At 43.4% G+C, this 24489-nt stretch overlaps 1 protein-coding gene across 2 annotated transcripts in view; it reads right to left on the bottom strand.

Moving 5' to 3' along the window:
* Nucleotides 1-24489, bottom strand: part of LOC139761990 (colorectal mutant cancer protein) — a 245792-nt gene that overhangs the window by 161411 nt on the left and 59892 nt on the right. For both annotated transcript variants that reach the window (XM_071686767.1, XM_071686769.1), the window contains exons 3-4: nt 17794-17954; nt 17029-17225 (exon numbers count right to left, since the gene is read on the bottom strand). In XM_071686767.1, the coding sequence (XP_071542868.1) occupies nt 17029-17225; nt 17794-17954 (358 nt within the window). The remainder of the gene's footprint in view (nt 1-17028; nt 17226-17793; nt 17955-24489) is intronic.

Here is a 24489-nt window from a genome sequence, read left to right on the forward strand (position 1 = left end):
AGGTATATCATCCCATGAAGACTGTAATATTCTAAAATGAAATACCTATAGAAAGTGTTTCATCATCCAGACTGTGAGGGGTACGTTGGCCCGCTAGCTCACTGACACCAACAGCATAAATGATCAGAGTGGTGGCAGCCTGGTTTCTAGACCGTGGGACGAGAAGGCACGGCTGAATTCAACACGAAGAAGGCTAAGGGATCCGGAGACACAGGGGATGACAGTACCTGGCCTAAAAGCTCATCAAGCGAGACGTCAGAGCATCATTATTCAGCCTTCCCTCACACCGCCTGAGTAAGCTGGTTCACAAGGGTGAGCAAGAGGTGGTCAATAGATGGCCTTCGTCTGGTCTACTTTAAGATCAAACGGACCCGCTCGGAAGGAGACAGCATTTGAGCTACAATCAGAGGTAAGTTTCTAAAAGTTGTTCATACATGCACACGCAGGATGCTGGTAAAGGGGAGTGGGAGGGGATAACTCAAGGACGTAGAAACTATATATCATGTCTTTCATATGGCAGACCAGACAGATTAATGATGAAGAAATGATCCCCACCTTTCTTGGTTTCATTCCTACATGATGGCTGCCTGCTTACTTGTACGACCTGTACTTGTTACTTGGGAGCTAGTGCAAACTATAGGAGGTCGATCGTTGCAGCCGAGAGTTGGAAGGAAGAGTTGCACGGGTGCCTACGTCTGAGGGCTGTACGCAGCCGGGGTCTGGAGTGTGAGGGAGGGCGTCTCAACACACTAGCCCTGGTGAATTCAACATCTTTTGTTGTACATACAACCTAGTGTCACACTACTTGTGGCACATACACCCTAGTGTCACACTGCATGAGGCACATACACCCTATTGTCACACTACATGTGGCACATACACCCTAGTGTCACACTACATGTGGCACATACACCCTAGTGTCACAATACACGTGGCACATAAACTCTAGCGTCACACTACATGTGGCACATACACCCTTGTGTCACACTACATGTGGCACATACACAATAGTATCACACTACATGTGGCACATACACCCAAGTGTCACACTACATGTGGCACATACACCCTAGTGTCACACTACATGTGGCACATACACCCTAGCGTCACACTACATGTGGCACATTCACCCTAGTGTCACACTACATGTGGCACATACACCCTAGTGTCACCTTACATGTAGCACATACACCCTAGTGCCACACTACATGTGGCCCATACACCCTAATGTCGCATTACATGTGGCACATACATCCTAGTGTCACACTACATGTGGCACAAACACCCTAGTGTCACATTACATGTGGCACGTGCACCCTAGTGTCACATTACATGTGGCACATACACCCTAGTGTCAAATTACATGTGGCACATACACCCTAGTGTCACATTACATGTGGCACATACACCCTAGTGTCACATTACATGTGGCACATACACCCTAGTGGCACACTACATGTAGCACATACACTCTAGTGTCACATTACATGTGGCACGTGCACCGTAGTGTTACATTACATGTGGCACATACACCCTAGTGTCACATTACATGTGGCACATAAACCCTAGTGTCACATTACAAGTGGCACATAAACCCTAGTGTCACATTACTTGTGGCACATACACCCTAGTGTCACATTACATGTGGCACATACACCCGTGTCACATTACATGTGGCACGTGCATCCTAGTGTCACATTACATGTGGTACATACACCCTAGTGTCACATTACATGAGGAAGTACACCCTAGTGTCACACTATATGTGGCATATACACACTATACTACACTAAGGTGATCAGATATAGACCCTACACTTAGGTGATCAGATACAGACCTTACACTAGAAACCATTTCAAGATAGAGACCACAGGTAGGCCCCCGCAACCAGAAACCATGACAGGTAAAGTCCCCAAGTAGATCCCCACTACAATAAACCATAGCAAAGTTGAGACCACAGGCTGACGCCCACTAAAGTAGACCGTAGCAAAGCAGAGACCACACGTAGAACCCACCACAATAACAATTGCAAGTAAGAGACCACTGCAGACCCCTACCACAATCAACCTTTGGAAACCACTCGTACAACCCAGAATCAGAAATGATCGAAAGGTAGAGACCACAAGTAGACCCCAACAATAATAATCCATTGCAAGGTAGAGACCACAAGTAGACCCCAACATAATAAACCATTGCAAAGTAGACACCACAGGTAGAACTCCCTACCACCAGAAATCACAGCAAGGTAGAGAACACAGGTAAACCCCGACTACAACAAACCTTTCAAAAAACTGAGACCACGAGCAGATCTCCACCACAAGAAACCATCGTATTGTAGACACCACAAGTAGATCGCCACAACCCGCAACCTTAATAAGAAAAAGACTTCATAAAGACGCTTCCACCAGTGACCATCGGAAGGTAGAGACTACAGATAGAACCCGACCACAATAAACCATGCAGAGACCACAGACAGACCCCGACCATAATATACCCTAGCCAGATAAAGACCACAGTTAGACCCCCCATAACCAGAAACTATTGCAAGTCAAAGATACCAAAGGTAGACCCCAACTACAATAAACCATAGCAGAGACCACAGGCAGACTCCTTATTGACCCCCATGTGTGACCCTGACACCTCAGACATATGAGGTCCCATGTGTTTTACAGGACAGGTTACAGGGAACGACTGCTTTGTTCTCTAATTGTTTGTTTATTATTCTGATAGACATCCGTCAGTGTTGGCGTCTACGTGTCCTACCGCCGTTGCCGGTGTTCTGTAACTGTTAGTGTGTTCGACCCCACAACCGAGAGGCAATGTATGCATAAACCTTTCCTCTCTTTGCTGTAGTCTGTCTTCTGAGGTGTGTTCTTAACCTTCTCTTTGTCTTCCATTCTGTCTGTGCCCATGTCTCTGTTTGCTGACCACCGTGTTTAAAGCAACTTTGTCTGTGCACTTTACCTCGTCTATGACATATATTAAAACCTGTTATGTAAATGTCTCCAAGCGTGCGAGTCCACCAGCTTGTCTGTGTAGTTACGCCTGTTATCGTGTCTGTCTGTTAACAAGAACTTTGTATAGACCTGCCTCTGGCTCTGTCTTCCTTGTCAGTATGTGTATATATCCTTGATTTTGGCCGTCTGTCTACCACTTCCCCCAGTCCTTGCTCATCTGTCTATAATCTTTGGTCCTGACTGTGTGGCTTCGATCAGTACTGTAGTGCCTAGTGGTGATTCCTTATCATAAGACTGAGGCTTTTCCTCACCTCTGTGTCATAAAGATAATAATTAAGATACATTATCATATCAAGACCTAACTCTTAAAAATCACAAATACACTTTGGATTTGTAAACATTAGCATATTTTGTTCCAGGTCTCCAAATCCATCCGTCCTGTAAGGTGATTTTTAATAATCCGGCCAAAGATTCATGTCTGGTGATTTCTTAATCTACAGCGAGTAAAATGTCCCATTAATATTTCACATGGGATAATTCCACAGTCTCCCAGTTCGATAATTCAAACAGTCGTCATTAGCTACAGTATGTTACAAAATCCCACTAACGATGTGATAACAATTTGAAATAGCGGGTACATAACACGTTACAACCGGATTTACATTACATAATCCGGCTATTGTAAGCCTAATCCCCTTCCCACCGTGGGGGCCCACTCCCCGGCGTAAATCTGTTTACGCCGGAACTCCTCAGGTCTTCATTTGAAAGTTAATATATTACATGCCTTATGCCTCCGACAGAGCTGTTGTCACGTTGGCTGTTCGAGATACATCAGATGTGAGCCTGCCATGACATAGGGGCCCCCTTGCCTTTGAACATTACCTCCCCCCCCCCCCCTCCCCTTCTCATTTATCCCGCTATCACATAAAAAATACACTTATCAAAAGCCCGATTTACACAATTAAATTGTTATTGTACGCTACCGAGCATGAACTGTGCTTACAGGATCCAATTTACATATAAAAAAGAACTGTGAATCATAATTCACATTACTGGGATTTCTTTACAATCAAATATCATACCCATTCATTCCGTTTATATCAACTCGTACATAACAAGATCCTTATACTGTAAAGCACACGTCCATATCATGTGAGCCATTCACTTATCAAATTATAAGAAATTTCATTATCATTACCGTCTGAGAACAGATAAGGTGTGCACAGTCTCTCAATCCAACTACTCTCAATTATACAACTTTTATCTATACGTTCGTTCGGCAATTTGGGGCAACAATAAATATATCAAAACCATATTTCAATGAAAAGATACTTCAGTAATCATACATCAATACAAGCTCAGAATTATACACTTCAATATACAGGATGATACTCACCCACAACCGTTGCAACTTGTAGCCCAAGTCTGTATACAGAACGCGTCTCTGGTGAGACATTTGTTTACGAAGCGGCTTACATGATCCGCATTTAGCAAAGCAGCACCAAGTCACCTGGTTGTACTGTAAGGCCCAGCAACACGCGTATAGCGCACTTTACGCGTATAAACCGACGCGCACTCTTTTATTCTTTCGTCTACAAGTGAGTCGCTGTCTGTCTGTCTGTCAGTACACACGGAAGAAAATCCAAAGAATGGAGGAATCAGGCAGGTCGGACGTCAGGGAAGGGTGAGTTTCATTCCCAATTACTTCAGAGGCGGCAACTGGACTGGACTGAGATAGAGTCACTATTACAAAAAACTTCATAATAGTGAAGTTGATAGTGAGGATAGAACCACATTTAACCCATGGAGACGATATGCAGAACGTACAGATTTAAACGGAGAATAATGAACAAGTTAACTAGTGAGACGATATTTTGACACAAAATTAACACTAGTTAACATGAGGTTAATGGAAGACAGAACATAAGTACATTTATCCAAGTCTAATAAAAAAAATGGTAATGAGTTAATTGCGGATGATTAGCATCATGTTAACAATAAATAAAACTATAAAATACCAGCGACTAGTAAACCTGTCATATCTAGGTACAAGGAAACCTGTCATATCCCGTTTAAAACCAGACATTAGACTTACGCTGGAATCATTTAGAAAAAAAAAATACGGAATTAAATCTCGGGTAAGACACGCTAGGTTGGCTAAGTCTATGGTGATCGGACACCAAATGGTAATCATCGTTAACCACGACACATGTAACAACTCTTAACACTGAGAGCTTTAAGAATGCAGTGGCGATCCACCACAGATATATGCAGATATTAGAAGCCAAGTACATCATCATCTTTTTTTAGCAAGGCTGATGTACACTCTCTAGATGTATATAGTTATAATAAAGGAATATTTCGTATTGGTAATATTAGTGACGGATGGAAGATGCAGTTATTTATCAGCCATAAAATCATCGACAGCTATAAGTCCTTCTCTCGTCCTATGCTTGTTAAAATGATGAATGGGAAAGGACATGCCACTCTTTAAACAGCAGGTGGAATCAAGGAGGGAATAATTCAACTGTTCCACAGCCAAAATCCGAAGGGGAGGCACAACAGGCCTCTTACCTCGGTCGGGTCAGACCTGCTGGGAAAGGAAGTGCTGGGCAGGGGAAGAGGGACTGGTGGAGACCCGTCGGGAGTCATCTCTCATGACTGTACCTTTATTCAGCAGGGTAGACCCGCTGGAGGTTACCTTTCGTGACTTTACCTTTAATAAGCAGGGGGTGGGGGACTTGCTGGGGGTTAGCTCTCACGACTTTACCTTCAATCAGCACAGGAAGGTCTACTAGGGGTTAACTCTCATAACTTTACTTCAACTCATAAAGGGAGACTTGTTGAGGGTATGTTTCACGCCTTTACCTTCCCTCAGCAGGGGAGACCTGCTTGGGCTGCAGACCTGGTGGGGGAGGGGGAGCCACAGAAATAAGCAGAAATGAACCTAACTGAACCTAAACGTATATACATCAAACCAAATACGTCACTTGGACAGTCAACAATACGTTGATGACAATGAACGAAGGCCCTAAACGGGAAATGAAAGTTAAATGAACTTAAAAGATCTACGTGCCTTTATAAACGAGGAACTAAGAATCTAAAGATCATATTGAGAAGATAAAACTATCAAGCCCAGTAATGATACTAAAATTAGCAAAAGACAGAAACTACTACGATATATATATATATATATATATATATATATATATATATATATATATATATATATATATATATATATATATATACATATCACTTCTTCTCTTGAAGAGAGTGATAAGAGTAAGTGAGTAAGTGATCAAACCACCTCACACCACATATTGTCCTCAAACATCTCATTTCCAACACATCCACCCTCCTCCGCGCAACCCTTATAGCCCACGCCTCGCAACCATATAACATTGTTGGAACCACTATTCCTTCAAACATACCCAGTTTTGCTCTCCAAGATAACGCTCTCGCCTTCCACACATTTTTCATCGCTCCCAGAACCTTCGCCCCCTCCCCCACCCTGCGACTCACCTCCGCTTCCATGGTTCCATCCACTCCCAAGTATCTAGAACACTTCACTTCCTCCAGTTTTTCTCCATTCAAACTTACCTCCCAGCTCACTTGTCCCTCAACCCTACTAAACCTAATAACCTTGCTCTTATTCACATCTACGCTCAGCTTTCTTCTTTCACACACTTTACCAAACTCAGTCACCAGCTTCTGCAGTTTCTCACCCGAATCAGCCACCAGCGCTGTATCATCAGCAAACAAAAACTGACTCACTTTCCAAGTCCTCTCATCCACAACAGACTGCATATTTGCCCCTCTCTCCAAAACTCTTGCATCACCTCCCTAACAACCCCATAAATAAACAAATTAAACATTGGAGACATCACGCACCACTGCCGCAAACCAACATTCACTGGCAACCAGTCACTTTCCTCTCTTCCTACTCGTACACATGCCTTACATCCTCGATAAAAACTTGTCACTGCTTCTAGCAACTTACCTCCCACACCATATACTCTTACCAACTTCTACAGTGCATCTCTATCAACTCTATCATATGCCTTCTCCATTTGTTTTTCTTAGTATTTCTCACATACATTCTTCAAAGCAAACACCTGATCCACACATCCTCTACCACTTCTGAAACCACACTTCTCTTCCCCAATCAGAAGCTCTGTACATGCCTTCACCCTCTCAATCAATACCCTCACATATAATTTCCCAGGAAGTCTCAACAAACTTATACATCTGTAATCTGAACACTCACCTTTATCCCCTTTGCCTTTGAACAATGGCACTATGCATGCATTCCGCCAATCCTCAGGCACTTCACCATGAACCATACATCCACTGAATATCCTTACCAACCAGTCAACAACACAGTTATCTCCTTTATTAATATATTCCACTGCAATACCATCCAAACCCGCCGCCTTGCCGGCTTTCATCTTCCGCAAAGCTTTCACTTTTCTCTGTTTACCAAAACATTCTCACTGACCCTCTCACTTCGCACATCACGACCAAAACACCCTATATCTGCCATCCTATATTCAAACACATTCAACAAACCTTTATAATACTTAGAGGTAAGTTTGAATGGAGAAAAACCGGAGGAAGTGAAGTGTTTTAGATATCTGGGAGTGGATTTGGCAGCGGATGGAACCATGGAAGCGGAAGTGGATCATAGGGTGGGAGAGGGGGGCGAAAGTTCTGGGAGCGTTGAAAAAAAAAATTGTGTGGTAAGCGAGAACGTTATCTCGAAAAGCAAAATTGGGTATGTTTGAAGGAACAGTGGTTCCAACAATGTTATATGGTTGCGAGGCGTGGGCTATGTATAGAGTTGTGCGGAGGAGGGTGGATGTGCTGGAAATGAGATGTTTGAGGACAATATGTGGTGTGAGGTGGTTTGATCGAGTAAGTAATAAAAGGATAAGAGAGATGTGTGGAAATAACAAGAGTGTGCTTGAGAGAGCAGAAAAGGGTGTTTTGAAATGGTTTGGTCACATGGAGAGACTGAGTGAGGAAAGATTGACAAAGAGGATATATGTGTCAGAGGTGGAGGGAACGAGGAGAAGTGGGAGACCATATTGTAGGTGGAAAGATGGATTGAAAAAGATTTTGAGTAATAGGGGCCTGAACATGCAGGAGGGTGAAAGGAGTGCAAGGAATAGAGTGAATTGGAACGATGTGTATACCGGGGTCGACGTGCCGTCAATGGATTGAACCAGGGCATGTGAAGCGTCTGGGGTAAACCATGGAAAGTTTTGTGGGGCCTGGATGTGGAAAGGGAGCTGTGGTTACGGTGCATTATACATGACAGCTGAGTGTGAACGAATGTGGCCTTTGTTGTCTTTTCCTAGTGCTATCTCGCGCACATGCGGGGTAAGGGGGTCGTCATTTCATGTGTGGCGGGGTGGCGACGGAAATGAATAAGGGCAGACAGTATGAATTATGTACATGTGTATATATGCATATGTCTGTGTGTGTATATATACGTTGAGATGTATAGGTATGTTTATGTGCGTGTGTGGACGCGTGTGTATATACATGTGTATGTGGGTGGGTTGGGCCATTCTTTCGTCTGTTTCCTTGCGCTACCTAGCTAACGCGGGAGAAAGCGACAAAGTAAAATAAATGATAAATATAAATAAATATATATACATCCCTATGAGTCAACGGGGAAAATGAAACACGATAAGTTTCCAGGTGCACTTTCGTGTAATAATCACATCATCAGTTGAGATATAAGAAAGCAATATGTGTGTGTGTGTGTGTGTGTGTGTGTGTGTGTGTGTGTGTGTGTGTGTGTGTGTGTGTGTGTGTGTGTGTGTGGAAATATAAAAAAGAGCAATGTCGAGAAAATGGAATATAAGAACAATGATGAGACGTTAAAATACCGCGAACTTTACAAATGAGAAAGTGAAATGATAAATCCACGCAGGCAATACAGTGGGGGAATACAGGACAACAGTATTATAAACATCTAAAATCCTCCCAACCAGGAAAAGAATCTGCAATAAAGTCATAAGAAAAAGATGTCAAAGATAACAATAGAGGTGTATCAAGCATGAAAGATGCTACCATTATCTACCCTGAGAAAATCATGTAACAACCAGGGAAACATTTACAACTTGATATATGGTTGAAGTCAGTCACAGATGAACCTAGGACTGACTTTGATTAAGCTAATGTATAATAAACGTCATTCAGAAACAGTACTAGACATCAACCAAAAACGTGTGGTGTGCGCTATGCGATAGCTATCCCATCGGTACTTGTAGGGAGGTAAGTAGGATGGTAGGAACTCTCTACGCGGCGAGCGCTTAGCATTAAACCTTATGTCAAAATCTCATCGTGGGTACTTTCATCTCTCTCTCTCTCTCTCTCTCTCTCTCTCTCTCTCTCTCTCTCTCTCTCTCTCTCTCTCTCTCTCTCTCTCTCTCAACAAGTTACTTAAATTGAAATCTGCAAGGATTATTCAACAAGAGATATTTGGGTGTATGTTTTGAAGACCAACCCACGGAAGACTACCTGAATAATTCAAACTTGCGGCTGGAGGAACACAAGCAACATACCCACATATTACAGTGTTAATAATGTTGATGAGTTGATATTTGAACACATACGATTTGCTTTCGGTTAGATTCACATCTATTAAGTACACAAAACTAAGCATACTTAGGTATGTGAATCGTGTCTTACTCTATAATAAGGAATAACTGACAGTTAGTTTAATGTGATTTGATACAATAGGAGTATAGGACTTTTCACAGCACGGGTGTGGCATACAGCAAGTATGTCTAACATCATTTAACATAAAGCGTCACCAAGGGCGAGGACAAGTGGTACTAACATGGCGTGCAGCCAATGGTGACTGGTGACTGGATTTCCACAACAGCAAGCATGAAGTTAATGACCCCACTTACTAATCCTCTTGCTCGATCTTTAGGTTGCGCTGGAATCACAAATTCGCACCAGCTTCTGTTCCTCTTGTTAGACACACACATACCAACTAAGGAATTAAAATATAAAGAAAAAGATCACAGTAATTCACTGATATAACGTCACTTACAAGTCACTTAACAAACGTCATGAACTGGAAAAGTTCTTCAAAAAATCAAAAACACTAGAACTTTTGTCACCTGTCAATCGGTGACAAAGATTTCACTTTGTGTCCCACACAACGGAGCTTCCATCCGCTGTTTAACTTCGTTGGAGGAAATTTTCGGCAGTTTTCTCCATGACTTAACGACAATGGGATGACCCGAGGCGCTGCCAGCATCCATGCTCACGTATGGCTGGCTCCACACACACACACACACACACACACACACACACACACACAGCACTGTGTCACGAAGGGTTCGAAACCCAACGGTTTCTCAAAGACTCGTGGGAGGTTCAGTTCTGGCAAGAGTTCGTTTCAGAGGAGCGGTGGTGATTTTGGGGTGGGTGAGAAGCAGGGTGGTGGGCGGGTCCCTCTCCCCTCAGACAGCCTAGCAGGAGCAGGATCACTCCCGGCTCACACCCACGCCAAGGATCTCCTCCTCTCTCACTTTCCCAAGTCTTTTAACACCTTACGTGGCAGTCTAGGGGCTTCGGCCCCAGATTGCTTAATCACACAGTATCTTCAGATCTCCTCTAAATTCCCAGAGAACAACGGTTGATCAGTACAGAGGGGAGGAACGAGGGCGACATGCGTTCCCCTTGAACGCCGCCGGTTGACTGAGGAGGCAGAGGGGAAACTCGGCTAAACTGACGGACTACACGGTAGGACAATAGCGCCGGACCCCTTCCCCCTCATTCCACAACATTCCAACCTCATACCTATTTTTCACACCTCAAAATTGAGATAAGTAGGGTAGTAAAGTGTAAGAGGTCCCGGCCATACGTGTACAGAATAAATATAAACAGACCCATTGAAATAAGATTTACGGGTGAATCTTAAATGAATGGAATGGCGAAAAAAATTTCGGTATTTCTATTAGCATTCAGTTCTTGATGATCAAGAAATAATCTTTTCATGAGTTTCTAAACAGCAAAATTAAATTTCCCGTAAGAGAAAAAAATAAATATGTATATTTCATGAAGGACTATCATTTTCATTGTCATGCAAACATCAGACCCCTGCAAATATTAGGAAGTTACCGTTGGTACTCAACTGAATAAATTATTCATGTCTTGGAATGGCTCATAAGATTCAGCGAGGGCAAACATTAACATTATGACAGCGTTCTATTTTTAGCATTTCACACAATTTAAAGACCACTGGTTTCACACTTTCTCTATGGATAGCAGATTAAGGAAATTATTCATATATTATTCAAAATTAGTGTAAAGTAACTTGAAATGGTGTAAAAATGTTAACCCTAATCACAGTATTTCAATATCCGTACGTTTGGCAGCGGTACGGACCCATAACATCTCAACCGCCCAAACTCATCACTACGCTGCCAGATGACCGACGATCACCTCCCAGATTTTATAACTGATGAAATCCCCCAACACGATAGGATTTTACGGCTACGAGGTGAAGGGGGGGGGGGGGAGTATCGGTTATAAGGGAGGGAGGATTCCCTAGAGAGCTCCCTCCCTCCCCTGACTCCACTCGATCCATTTAAATACCAAGGGGCTCATAGGTTTTCACACAAGAGCTGGTAGACATACGCAGCGGATTTAAGGTGTCGCATGGCCTTGGGTTGCTGCCTAAGGTGGCAAATTCCTCCCCTTCCTGATACCAATATGTCATTAGGTTCACAAAATATGATGACTTTAAACAGTTCTCCCTCAGCAACCTTGCGTCAAGGGACGATGGAAGGTGTGGTAGGATGTGTGACCCAGGAAGGTGATATCAGGGTAGCAATAAATGAAAGGGATACGATAAACTTTGATAAATTCTGATTAATTCTCTCTCTCACTCTGCAGCCACCAGCCACGAAGGTAAATTACCGGCACTACTCGCCTGAGTACCGGCAAGGTCAGTGCGCAGGAAGCCAGCTCTTCAGTGGCTGTCAAGTGTAACTCCTTTGACCCAGGTGGTTACATTTTCCTTTTACCTCACACATGGGGCGGCTAGCCTTCACTCAAACAAACATACAATCTCTCCTAACAGTTCTCGGCATCACGGATGACTAGTGCAAATGACTGGGAGATGTATAAAGAAAGAAGCAGGAGGTCAAGAGTAAGATGCAAGCGGTTAAAAAGAAGGCAAATGAGAGTTGGGGTGAGAGAATACCATGAAATTTCAGGGAGAATAAAAAGATGTTTTGGAAGGAGGTAAATAAAGTGCGTAAGACAAGAGAACAAGTGGGAACATCGGTGAAGGGGGCTAATGGGAAGGTAATAAGAAGTAGTGATGAAGTGAGGAGATGGAGTGAGTATTTTGACGGTTTGTTTAATGTGTTTGATGACAGAGTGGCAGATATAGGGTGTTTTGGTCGAGGTGGTGTGCAAAGTGAGAGGGTCAGGGAGAATGGTTTGGTAAACAGAGAAGACAGAGAAGAGGTAGTGAAAGCTTTGCGGAAAATGAAAGCCGGCAAGGCGGTGGGTTTGGATAGTATTGCAGTGGAATTTATCAAAAAAAGGGGGTGACTGTGTTATTGACTGGTTGGTAAGGATATTCAATGTATGTATGGTTCATGGTGAGGTGCCTGAGGATTGGCGGAATGCATGCATAGTGCCATTGTACAAAGGCAAAGGGGATAAAGGTGAGTGCTCAAATTACAGAGGTATAAGTTTGTTAAGTACTCCTGGGAAATTGTACGAGAGGGTATTGATAGAGAGGATAAATGCATGTACAGATCATCAGACTGGGGAAGAGCAGTGTGGTTTCAGAAGTGGTAAAGGATGTATGGATCAAGTGTTTGATTTGAAGAATGAGTGGAAGAAATACTTAGAAAAACAGATGGGTTTGTAAGTAGCATTCATGGATCTGGAGAAGGCATATAATAGAGTTGATAGCGATGCTCTGTGGAAGGTATTAAGAGTATATGGAGTGGGAATTAAGTTGCTGGAAGAAGTGAAGTGTTTTTATCAAAGATGCAAGGTATGTGTACGAGTAGGAAAAGAGGAAAGTGATTGGTTCCCAGCAAATGTTGGCTTGCGGCAGTGGTGCGTGATGTCTCCATGGTTGTTAAATTTGTTTATGGATGGGGTTGTTAGGGAGGTGAATGCAAGAGCTTTGGAGAGAGAGGCAAGTAGGCAGTCTGTTGTGAATGAGAGGGTTTGGGAAGTGAGTCAGTTGTTTGCTGATGATACAGCGCTGGTGGCTGATTCGGGTGAGAAACTAAAGAAGTTGGTGACTGGGTTTGGTAAAGTTTGTGAAAGAAGAAAGCTGTGCGGAGGAGGGTGGATGTGTTGGAAATGAGATGTTTGAGGGCAATATGTGGTGTGAGGTGGTTTGATCGAGTAAGTAATGAAAGGGTAAGAGAGATGTGTGGTAATGAAAAGAGTGTGGTTGAGAGAGCAGAAGAGGATGTATTGAAATGGTTTGGTCGCATGGAGAGAATGAGTGAGGAAAGATTGACAAAGAGTATAAATGTATCAGAGGTGGAGGGAGCGAGAAGTGGGAGACCAAATTGGATATGGAAGGATGGAGTGAAAAAGATTTTGAGAGATCGGGGCCTGAACATACAGGAGGGTGAAAGGCGTGCAAGGAATAGAGTGAATTGGAACGATGTGGTATACCCAGGTCGACGTGCTGTCAATGGATTGAACCAGGGCATGTGAAGCGTCTGGGGTAAACCATGCAAAGTTTTGTGGGGCCTGGATGTGGAAAGGGAGCTGTGGCTTCGGTGAATTACACATGACAGCTAGAGACTGAGTGTGAACGAATGTGGCCTCTGTTGTCTTTTCCTTGCGCTACTTTGCTAACGCGGGAGACAGCGACTAAGTATAATATATATATATATATATATATATATATATATATATATATATATATATATATATATATATATATATATATTCCAAAACTCTTGCATTCACCTCCCTAACAACCCCATCCATAAACAAATTAAACAACCATGGAGACATCACACACCTCTGCCGCAAACCTACATTCACTGAGAGCCAATCACTTTCCTCTCTTCCTACATGTATGCATGCCTTACAACCTCGATAAAAACTTTTCACTGCTTCTAACAACTTGCCTCCCACACCATATATTCTTAACACCTTCCACAGAGCATCGCTATCAACTCTATCATATGCCTTCTCCAGATCCATGAATGCTACATACAAATCCATTTGCTTTTCTAAGTATTTCTCACATACATTCTTCAAAGCAAACACCTGATCCACACATCCTCTACCACTTCTGAAACCACACTGCTCTTCCCCAATCTGATGCTCTGTACATGCCTTCACCCTCTCAATCAATACCCTCCCATATAATTTACCAGGAATACTCAACAAACTTATACCTCTGTAATTTAAGCACTCACTCTCATCCCCTTTGCCTTTGTACAATGGCACTATGCACGCATTCCGCCAATCCTCAGGCACCTCACCATGAGTCATACATACATTAAATAACCTTACCAACCAGTCAATAATACAGTCACCCCTTTTTTTAATAAATTCCACTGCAATACCATCCAAACCTGCTGCCTTGCCGGCTTTCATCTTCCGCAAAGCTTTTACTACCTCTTCTCTGTTTACCAAATCATTTTCCCTAACCCTCTCACTTTGCACACCACCTCGACCAAAACACCCTATATCTGCCACTCTATCATCAAACACATTCAACAAACCATCAAAATACTCACTCCATCTCCTTCTCACATCACCACTACTTGTTATCACCTCCCCATTTGCGCCCTTCACTGAAGTTCCCATTTGCTCCCTTGTCTTACGCACTTTATCTACCTCCTTCCAGAACATCTTTTTATTCTCCCTAAAATTTAATGATACTCTCTCACCCCAACTCTTATTTGCCCTCTTTTTCACCTCTTGCACCTTTCTCTTGACCTCCTGTCTCTTTCTTTTATACATCTCCCACTCAATTGCATTTTTTCCCTGCAAAAATCGTCCAAATGCCTCTCTCTTCTCTTTCACTAATAATCTTACTTCTTCATCCCACCACTCACTACCCTTTCTAATCAACCCACCTGCCACTCTTCTCATGCCACAAGCATCTTTTGCGCAATCCATCACTGATTCCCTAAATACATCCCATTCCTCCCCCACTCCCCTTACTTCCATTGTTCTCACCTTTTTCCATTCTGTACTCAGTCTCTCCTGGTACTTCCTCACACAAGTCTCCTTCCCAAGCGCACTTACTCTCACCACCCTCTTCACCCCAACATTCACTCTTCTTTTCTGAAAACCCCTACAAATCTTCACCTTAGCCTCCACAAGATAATGATCAGACATCCCTCCAGTTGCACCTCTCAGCACATTAACATCCAAAAGTCTCTCTTTCGCGCGCCTGTCAATTAACACGTAATCCAATAACGCTCTCTGGCCATCTCTCCTACTTACATACGTATACTTATGTATATCTCGCTTTTTAAACCAGGTATTCCCAATCACCAGTCCTTTTTCAGCACATAAATCTACAAGCTCTTCACCATTTCCATTTACAACACTGAACACCCCATGTATACCAATTATTCCCTCAACTGCCACATTACTCACCTTTGCATTCAAATCACCCATCACTATAACCCAGTCTCGTAAATCAAAACCACTAACACACTCATTCAGCTGCTCCCAAAACACTTGCCTCTCATGATCTTTCTTCTCATGCCCAGGTGTATATGCACCAATAATCACCCATCTCTCTCCATCAACTTTCATTTTTACCCATATTAATCGAGAATTTACTTTCTTACATTCTATCACATTCTCCCACAACTCCTGTTTCAGGAGTACTGCTAATCCTTCCCTTGCTGTTGTCCTCTCACTAACCCCTGACTTTACTCCCAAGACATTCCCAAACCACTCTTCCCCTTTACCCTTGAGCTTCGTTTCACTCAGAGCCAAAACATCCAGGTTCCTTTCCTCAAACATACTACCTATCTCTCCTTTTTTCACATCTTGGTTACATCCACACACATTTAGACACCCCAGTCTGAGCCTTCGAGGAGGATGAGCACTCCCCGCGTGGCTCATTCTTCTGTTTCCCATTTTAGAAAGTTAAAAAATACAAGGAGGGGAGGATTTCTGGCCCCCCGCTCCCGTCCCCTCTAGTCGCCTTCTACGACACGCGAGGAATGCGTGGAAGTATTCTTTCACCCCTATCCCCAGGGATAATATATATATATATATATATATATATATATATATATATATATATATATATATATATATATATATATATATATATATATGTGTGTGTGTGTCGGAGGTGGAGGGAACAAGGAGAAGAGGGAGACCAAATTGGTGGTGGAAAGATGGAGTGAAAAAGATTTTGTGTGATCGGGGCCTGAACATGCAGGAGGGTGAAAGGAGGGCAAGGAATAGAGGTGAATTGGATCGATGTGGTATACCGGGGTTGACGTGCTGTCAGTGATTGAATCAGGGCATGTGAAGCGTCTGGGGTAAACCATGGAAAGCTGTGTAGGTATGTATATTTGCGTGTGTGGACGTATGAATATACATGTGTATGGGGGTGGGTTGGGCCATTTCTTTCGTCTGTTTCCTTGCGCTACCTCGCGGGAGAGAGCGACAAAGCAAAAAAAAAAAAAAAAGAAAAAAAAAAAAAAATATATATATATATATATATATATATATATATATATATATATATATATATATATATATATACACACACACACACACACCAGGAAGGCTCAGTGCGACCTCCTACCCTACCTGACTGGCATCCAACTTTGACCCTAGAAAACACTAAATAGCCTTTAACCCATCCTGATCCTAACCCTAAAGACCCTAAAGTTGACCCCTAACCATACTTGACCTGTAGCTCCTATGTAACCCCTACACCATCCTGACCCTGACCCCAAAGAGCCAAAGAGTGACCTCACCATGACCATCTATGCCTCAAACCGACGTCCACACTCCCCAGTCATCATGACCCACAAACCTCAGGCTAACCTGCACCTACCTTGTTGGTGGCCTCGAGGACCTGCCTGCTGGTGGGCTGCCGACGACGGCCCCCAGACACGACCTGTCGCCGTCTGACTTGCTCCTGCCTGGGGGGCACCTCCGGAGGGGTCGTAGATCGACGAGTTGGAAGCTGGGAGTCAGCGTCCCCACCCTCTGAGCCTCCTGACCACACCTCCTGAGACCAGCTGCCGCCACCTGACCAACGAGAGACGCCAGAGGATTCATAATGGGGTGAATACATTGGGGGAGTCTATAACGGAATGAATACACTGTCGAAGTTTATATATACTGGGGAGTGAGTCTATAACGGGATGAATATTCTGGGAAATTTATTACGGGGTGAATATACTGGGGGAGTTTATAACGGGGTGAACATACTTGGGGAGGTTATATATTCTGAGAGAGTCTATAACGGGGTGGATTTACTGGGGGAGTTTATAGCGGGGTAAATATACTAGTGAAGGTTATAACGGCACGTCAAGTGTACTTTGCAGACCATGGGTAGGATTCGAACCCTGAGTAGGGCATCCGGGCACCTGGGCCACACGAAGTTAAAGACAGAAATCAGAAATCTTGTGTTTCCCCCGTGTGTCAGTCACCCTCCAGCCAGCGCAGGAAACATGCACTTACCTGTCGCGGCTACGATGGTATGACGAAAAATATTTTATCACACCATCGGGGGGAGAGAGAGAGAGAGAGAGAGAGAGAGAGAGAGAGAGAGAGAGAGAGAGAGAGAGAGAGAGGGGGGGGGGGGGGAACTCACCTTCACTACGTATGGCGTTCACCTCCTGGGCTAGCTGTCTGCGGCAGGCGAGGAAGGCGTGGAGAGACACACGCCCGCGTCGGTCAGCACCCAACTCCCGCGCCAGGGTGTCCCCCGATCCCTCCAGACCCAGCAGCTCCAGCAGACCCGCCAGGTTGGCGCTGACCTCGATGAGAGAGGCATTACTGAGTGAGGGGCGGATGATCGACGGAAATACAAAGGCAAAGATAAGAAGGTCCTATTCAAGCAATGGCGAGGACAGACACCCGATAGGTTAACACTTTTCCCAAGTCTCTGAAGAGGGTTAACTATCATGGAACTCCGCAATGTAGCGGTTAGCGTTACTAATCCTGGCACATTCACGGTCCGCCAGGGGAGAAGCGCATAAGTATATAATGATTATATCAGGCAGAAAGGGACCGAAACTAACACTCTCCCTCTGACTTCTGCCACATCCAAGTTAGAAGTCACATGAGAAAAAGGAGTTGCTCATTGAAATTTGACTCCACAGCCAATAGCAACGCGTGAAGTTGTCCACTGGTCAGAAGACCTTAAAGACCCACTGACCGTAAGAACTCTAGGAAAACTCTTCCCCAAGTGAACGATGTTGAACTCAACATTACGAGGAACTCAGTGATATCAGAAAACTAATCCATGTGAGAACTAGTATTTATGCTGATCTTGATATTAACGACTGTAGTGTTAGAACTGGTCTGAAAATCTAAGGCTGCAGTGCTACATCATGTAGCAGGCTGAGAGACTTATTCATTAGGATGAATGAACTCTGTGTTATGTACTTGATTGTGTTCCAGTATCAAGACTTTTGTATTTAAGGTTTTGATACCATGACTACTTTAGATAAGTCATTATAGACTAGTTCTTACTAAGAGTAGACCATTCAGGAGGCGAACGAAGACGGGAGTGGCCGAGTGAGATAATGTTCGCCAGGTTAGGCTAGTGCATTAGCGATAGGTAAGGGAACTGCGAGAGTTAGCAGGTTTAAACGACTTGTCTTACACTCGAGTCAGGACGCAGCCTAACAAGTTGGAGACCATCCTCATGACGGTTGTACATTCTCTACAGTCTACAATACTCACGATGAGTCACTGCTTCATTTTTCGCTAATCACCAAACTTGCTGATTTTCTAAGCAGAACAGATGTATGTAGAACACTCCAGCCGCGATATGGCCTTTTGACATACAAAATGAGCTCATTTTTCCAAGCTCGGTCACCCTTTAAGTTTGCTGACTTGCCATAAAAAGTCACACATAGAGCCCTTTTAAAAGCCGTTCCCTAGATTATTTCGACAGGGCAGAGTACAGAGGACACCTCTGTCCCCCCGCCCAGGTGGAGACCTCCTCTACACTCTCGGGAGTCACCCGTGACAGCCTTACCTATCGCTAAGGAGTCAGCCCAGCCCAGCTTGAGCATTATGTATTACCATTATATATCATAAATCATATATTACCACCACACACCTGGACCATGACATATACATCCCACCACACTCATGGACCATGACACATATATATCACACCACTTATACGGATCATCACGCATATATAAACACACACACACACACACACACACACACACACACACACACACACACCACACCACACACATATGCATTATCACATCTAAACAGCACCATGCATATACACCCTCAGAAACATACATCACCTATCACATGGACCATCACATATATACCCCATCATATCATGATCATCACATACACATACACATATACCACCAGCACCACCACCACACACATTGACCATCACATACATCCACCAACACATATGCACAATCACACACATACACCACCACACACATGAGTCATCACATACATTCATCACCAAACACACATGCACCATCACGTACAAAAAACATTACATACATGGACCAGGATAACCACACACACACACACACACACAAAAGCACCATAAGACACCAGTAGTACCTGGGCCTCTGGTGACGTCAGCACATGCTCTTTATCGACCCTTCCATTTCGTGGACAATGGAGACCTACATTAAGAACAACATTTCCTTAAGGACAGTATTCCTAGAGAGAGCCAGGAAAGGCTGGCCATGATGTGTCTTTGTTTGGCCCAGGCCAGGGCCGGGCTGGGACCCAGCCATTCCCACAGCACTCGACACAAGCAGTCTGGCTTGGTACTGAGGACTGTCTTCAAGGGCCTCTCTCTCTCTCTCTCTCTCTCTCTCTCTCTCTCTCTCTCTCTCTCTCTCTCTCTCTCTCTCTCTCTCGTTAATCTTCTTTTTCTTTTTAGTTAGCTGAGAAGGCACGGGCAAGTGAAAGCCCTAATCAAGGCCATCTTACTTCCAATATATATATATATATATATATATATATATATATATATATATATATATATATATATATATATATATATATAAATATATATATATATATATATTTTTTTTTTTTTAACTATTCGCCATTTCCCGCGTTAGCGAGGTAGCGTTAAGAACAGAGGACTGGGCCTTTGTGGAATATCCTCACCTGGCCCCCCCTCTGTTCCTTCTTTTGGAAAATTAAAAAAAAAAACGAGAGGGGAGGATTTCCAGCCCCCCGCTCCATATATATATATATATAATATAAATATATATAATATATATATATATATTTTTTTTTTTTTATTTTGCTTTGTCGCTGTCTCCCGCGTTTGCGAGGTAGCGCAAGGATACAGACGAAAGAAATGGCCCAACCCACACCCATACACATGTATATACATACACATCCTCACACGAAAATATACATACCCATACATCACAATGTACACATATATATACACACACAGACACTTACATATATACACATAATTCACACTGTCTGCCTTTATTCATTCCCATCGCCACCTCTCCACACATGGAATAACATCCCCCTCCCCCCTCATGTGTGCGAGGTAGCGCTAGGAAAAGACAACAAAGGCCCCATTCGTTCACACTCAGTCTAGCTGTCTTGCAATAATGCCCGTAACCACAGCTCCCTTTCCACATCCAGGCCCCACACAACTTTCCATGGTTTACCCGAGACGCTTCACATGCCCTGATTCAATCCAGTGACAGCACGTCAACCCCGGTATACCACATCGCTCCAATTCACTCTATTCCTTGCCCTCCTTTCACCCTCCTGCATGTTCAGGCCCCGATCACACAAAATCCTTTTCACTCCATCTTTCCACCTCCAATTTGGTCTCCCTCTTCTCCTCGTTCCCTCCACCTCCGACACATATATCCTCTTGGTCAATCTTTCCTCACTCCTTCTCTCCATGTGCCCAAACCATTTCAAAACACCCTCTTCTGCTCCCTCAACCACGCTCTTTTTATTTCCACACATCTCTCTTACCCTCACGTTACTTACTCGATCAAACCACCTCACACCACACATTGTCCTCAAACATCTCATTTCCAGCACATCCATCCTCCTGCGCACAACTCTATCCATAGCCCACGCCTCGCAACCATACAACATTGTTGGAACCACTATTCCTTCAAACATACCCATTTTTGCTTTCCGAGATAATGTTCTCGACTTCCACACATTCTTCAAGGCTCCCAGAATATATATTATTTATTTATTTATTTTCCTTTGTCGCTGTCTCCCGCGTTTGCGAGGTAGCTCAAGGAAACAGACGAAAGAAATGGCCCAACCCACCCCCATACACATGTATATACATACACGTCCACACACGCAAATATACATACCTATACATCTCAATGTACACATATATATACACACATAGACACATACATATATACACATGCACACAATTCACACTGTCTGCCTTTATTTGTTCCCATCGCCACCTCGCCACACATGGAATACCATCCCCCTCCCCCCTCATGTGTGCGAGGTAGCGCTAGGAAAAGACAACAAAGGCCCCATTCGTTCACACTCAGTCTCTAGCTGTCATGCAATAATGCCCGAAACCACAGCTCCTTTTCCACATCCAGGCCCCACACAACTTTCCATGGTTCACCCGAGACGCTTCACATGCCCTGATTCAATCCACTGACAGCACGTCAACCACGGTATACCACATCGATCCAATTCACTCTATTCCTTGCCCGCCTTTCACCCTCCTGCATGTTCAGGCCCCGATCACTCAAAATCTTTTTCACTCCATCTTTCCACCTCCAATTTGGTCTCCCACTTCTCCTCGTTCCCTCCACCTCCGACACATATATCCCTTGGTCAATCTTTCCTCACTCATTCTCTCCATGTGCCCAAACCATTTCAAAACACCCTCTTCTGCTCTCTCAACCACGCTCTTTTTATTTCCACACATCTCTCTTACCCTTACATTACTTACTCGATCAAACCACCTCACACCACATATATATATATATATATATATATATATATATATATATATATATATATATATATATATATATACATATATATATATATATATATATATATATATATATATATATATATATATATATATATATATATATATATATATATATATTTCTTTCTTTCAAACTATTCGCCATTTCCCGTGTTAGCGAGGTAGCGTTAAGAACAGAGGACTGGGCCATTGTGGAATATCCTCACCTGGCCCCCCTCTGTTCCTTCTTTTGGAAAATTAAAAAAAAAAAAAAAAAAAAAACGAGTGGGGAGGATTTCCAGCCTCCCGCTCCCTCCCCTTTTAGTCGCCACTACGACACGCAGGGAGTACGTGGGAAGTATTCTTAATCCCCTATCCCCTGGGATCATATATATATATATATATATATATATATATATATATATATATATATATATATATATATATATATATATATATATAGAGTTGTGCGCAGGAGGATGGATGTGCTGGAAATGAGATGTTTGAGGACAATGTGTGGTGTGAGGTGGTTTGATCGAGTAAGTAACGTAAGGGCAAGAGAGATGTGTGGAAATAAAAAGAGCGTGGTTGAGAGAGCAGAAGAGGGTGTTTTGAAATGGTTTGGGCACATGGAGAGAATGAGTGAGGAAAGATTGACCAAGAGGATATATGTGTCGGAGGTGGAGGGAACGAGAAGAGGGAGACCAAATTGGAGGTGGAAAGGAGTGAAAAAGATTTTGTGTGATCGGGGCCTGAACATGCAGGAGGGTGAAACGAGGGCAAGGAATAGAGTGAATTGGAGCGATGTGGTATACCGGGGTTGACGTGCTGTCAGTGGATTGAATCAAGGCATGTGAAGCGTCTGGGGTAAACCATGGAAAACTGTGTAGGTATGTATATTTGCGTGTGTGGACGTATGTATATACATGTGTATGGGGGTGGGTTGGGCCATTTCTTTCGTCTGTTTCCTTGCGCTACCTCGTAAACGCGGGAGACAGCGGCAAAAAAAAGAAAAAAAAAAAAAAAAAAAAAAAATATATATATATATATATATATATATATATATATATATATATTACCGCACGTCTCTCTTACCTTTTCATTACTTGATCAAGCCAATTCACAACACATACTGTCGGAACTACTACTCCTTCGAACATGAAAGGGTAGGAGAGATGTGAGGTAAAAAGAAAAAAAGTGTGGTTGAGAGAGCAGAAAAGGGTGTATTGAAATGGTTTGGACACATGGACAGAATGAGTAAGGAAAGGTTGACCAAGAGGATATATGTCAGGATGGAGGGAAGAAGGAAAAGCGGGAGACCAAACTGGAGGTAGAGGGATGGAGTGAAAAAGATTTTGAGGAATTGGGACCTGAACATGCAGGAGGGTGAGAGGCGTGGAAAGAATTGAGTAAATTGGAACGATGTGGTATACCGGGGTCGACGTGCTGTCAATGGACTAAACCAGGGCATGTGAAACGTCTGCGGTACACCATGGAAGGTTCTGTTGGGCCTGGATGTGGATAGGGAGCTGTGGTTTCGGTGCACTACACACGACAGCTAGAGACTGAGTGTGAACGAATGTGGCCTTTTTTTGTCTTTTTCTGGCGCTACCTCGCTGACGCAGGGGGTGTCGGTCCTGTTTCCTGTGCGGCAAAGTGTCGCCGAAAATGGATAAAGGCTAGTGAATATGAATATGTGCATGTGAATGTATGTATATGGCTACGTATGTGTATATGTATGTATATGTACGTGAATGGGCGTGTATGTATATAAGTGTGTATATGAGTGGATGGGTCTTTCTTCGTCTGCTTCCTGGCACTACCTCGCTAACGTGGGAAGCGCCAATCAAGAATGATATATCAATAAATGATGTAAATATGGCAAATGAGATTGGGATTAAAGAGTATCGTCAGATTTTAGGGAGAGTAAAAACATGTTTTGGAAGGAGGTAAAGAAAGGGCGTAAGACGAGAGTACAAATGGGATCATCGGTGAAAGGGGCAAATGGGGAGGTAATAACAAGTAGTTGTGATGTGAGAAGGAGATGGAGTGAGTATTTTGAAGGTTTCTTGAATGTGTTTGATGATAGAGAGGCAGATATAGGGTGTTTTGGTCGAGGTGGTGTGCGAAGTGAGATGGTCAGGGAGAATGGTTTGGTAAACAGAGGAGGTAGTGAAAGCTTTGCGGAAGATGAAAGCCGGTAAGGCGGCGGGTTTGGATGGTACTGCAGTGGAATTTATCAAAAAAGGGGGTGACTGTGTTTTTGACTAGTTGGTGAGAATATTCAATGTATGTATGGTTCACTGTGAAGTGCTAGAGGATTGGCGGAGTGCA

Source organism: Panulirus ornatus, chromosome 42 (genome assembly GCF_036320965.1).
Source record: "Panulirus ornatus isolate Po-2019 chromosome 42, ASM3632096v1, whole genome shotgun sequence".
In the NCBI taxonomy this organism is placed as follows: domain Eukaryota; kingdom Metazoa; phylum Arthropoda; class Malacostraca; order Decapoda; family Palinuridae; genus Panulirus; species Panulirus ornatus.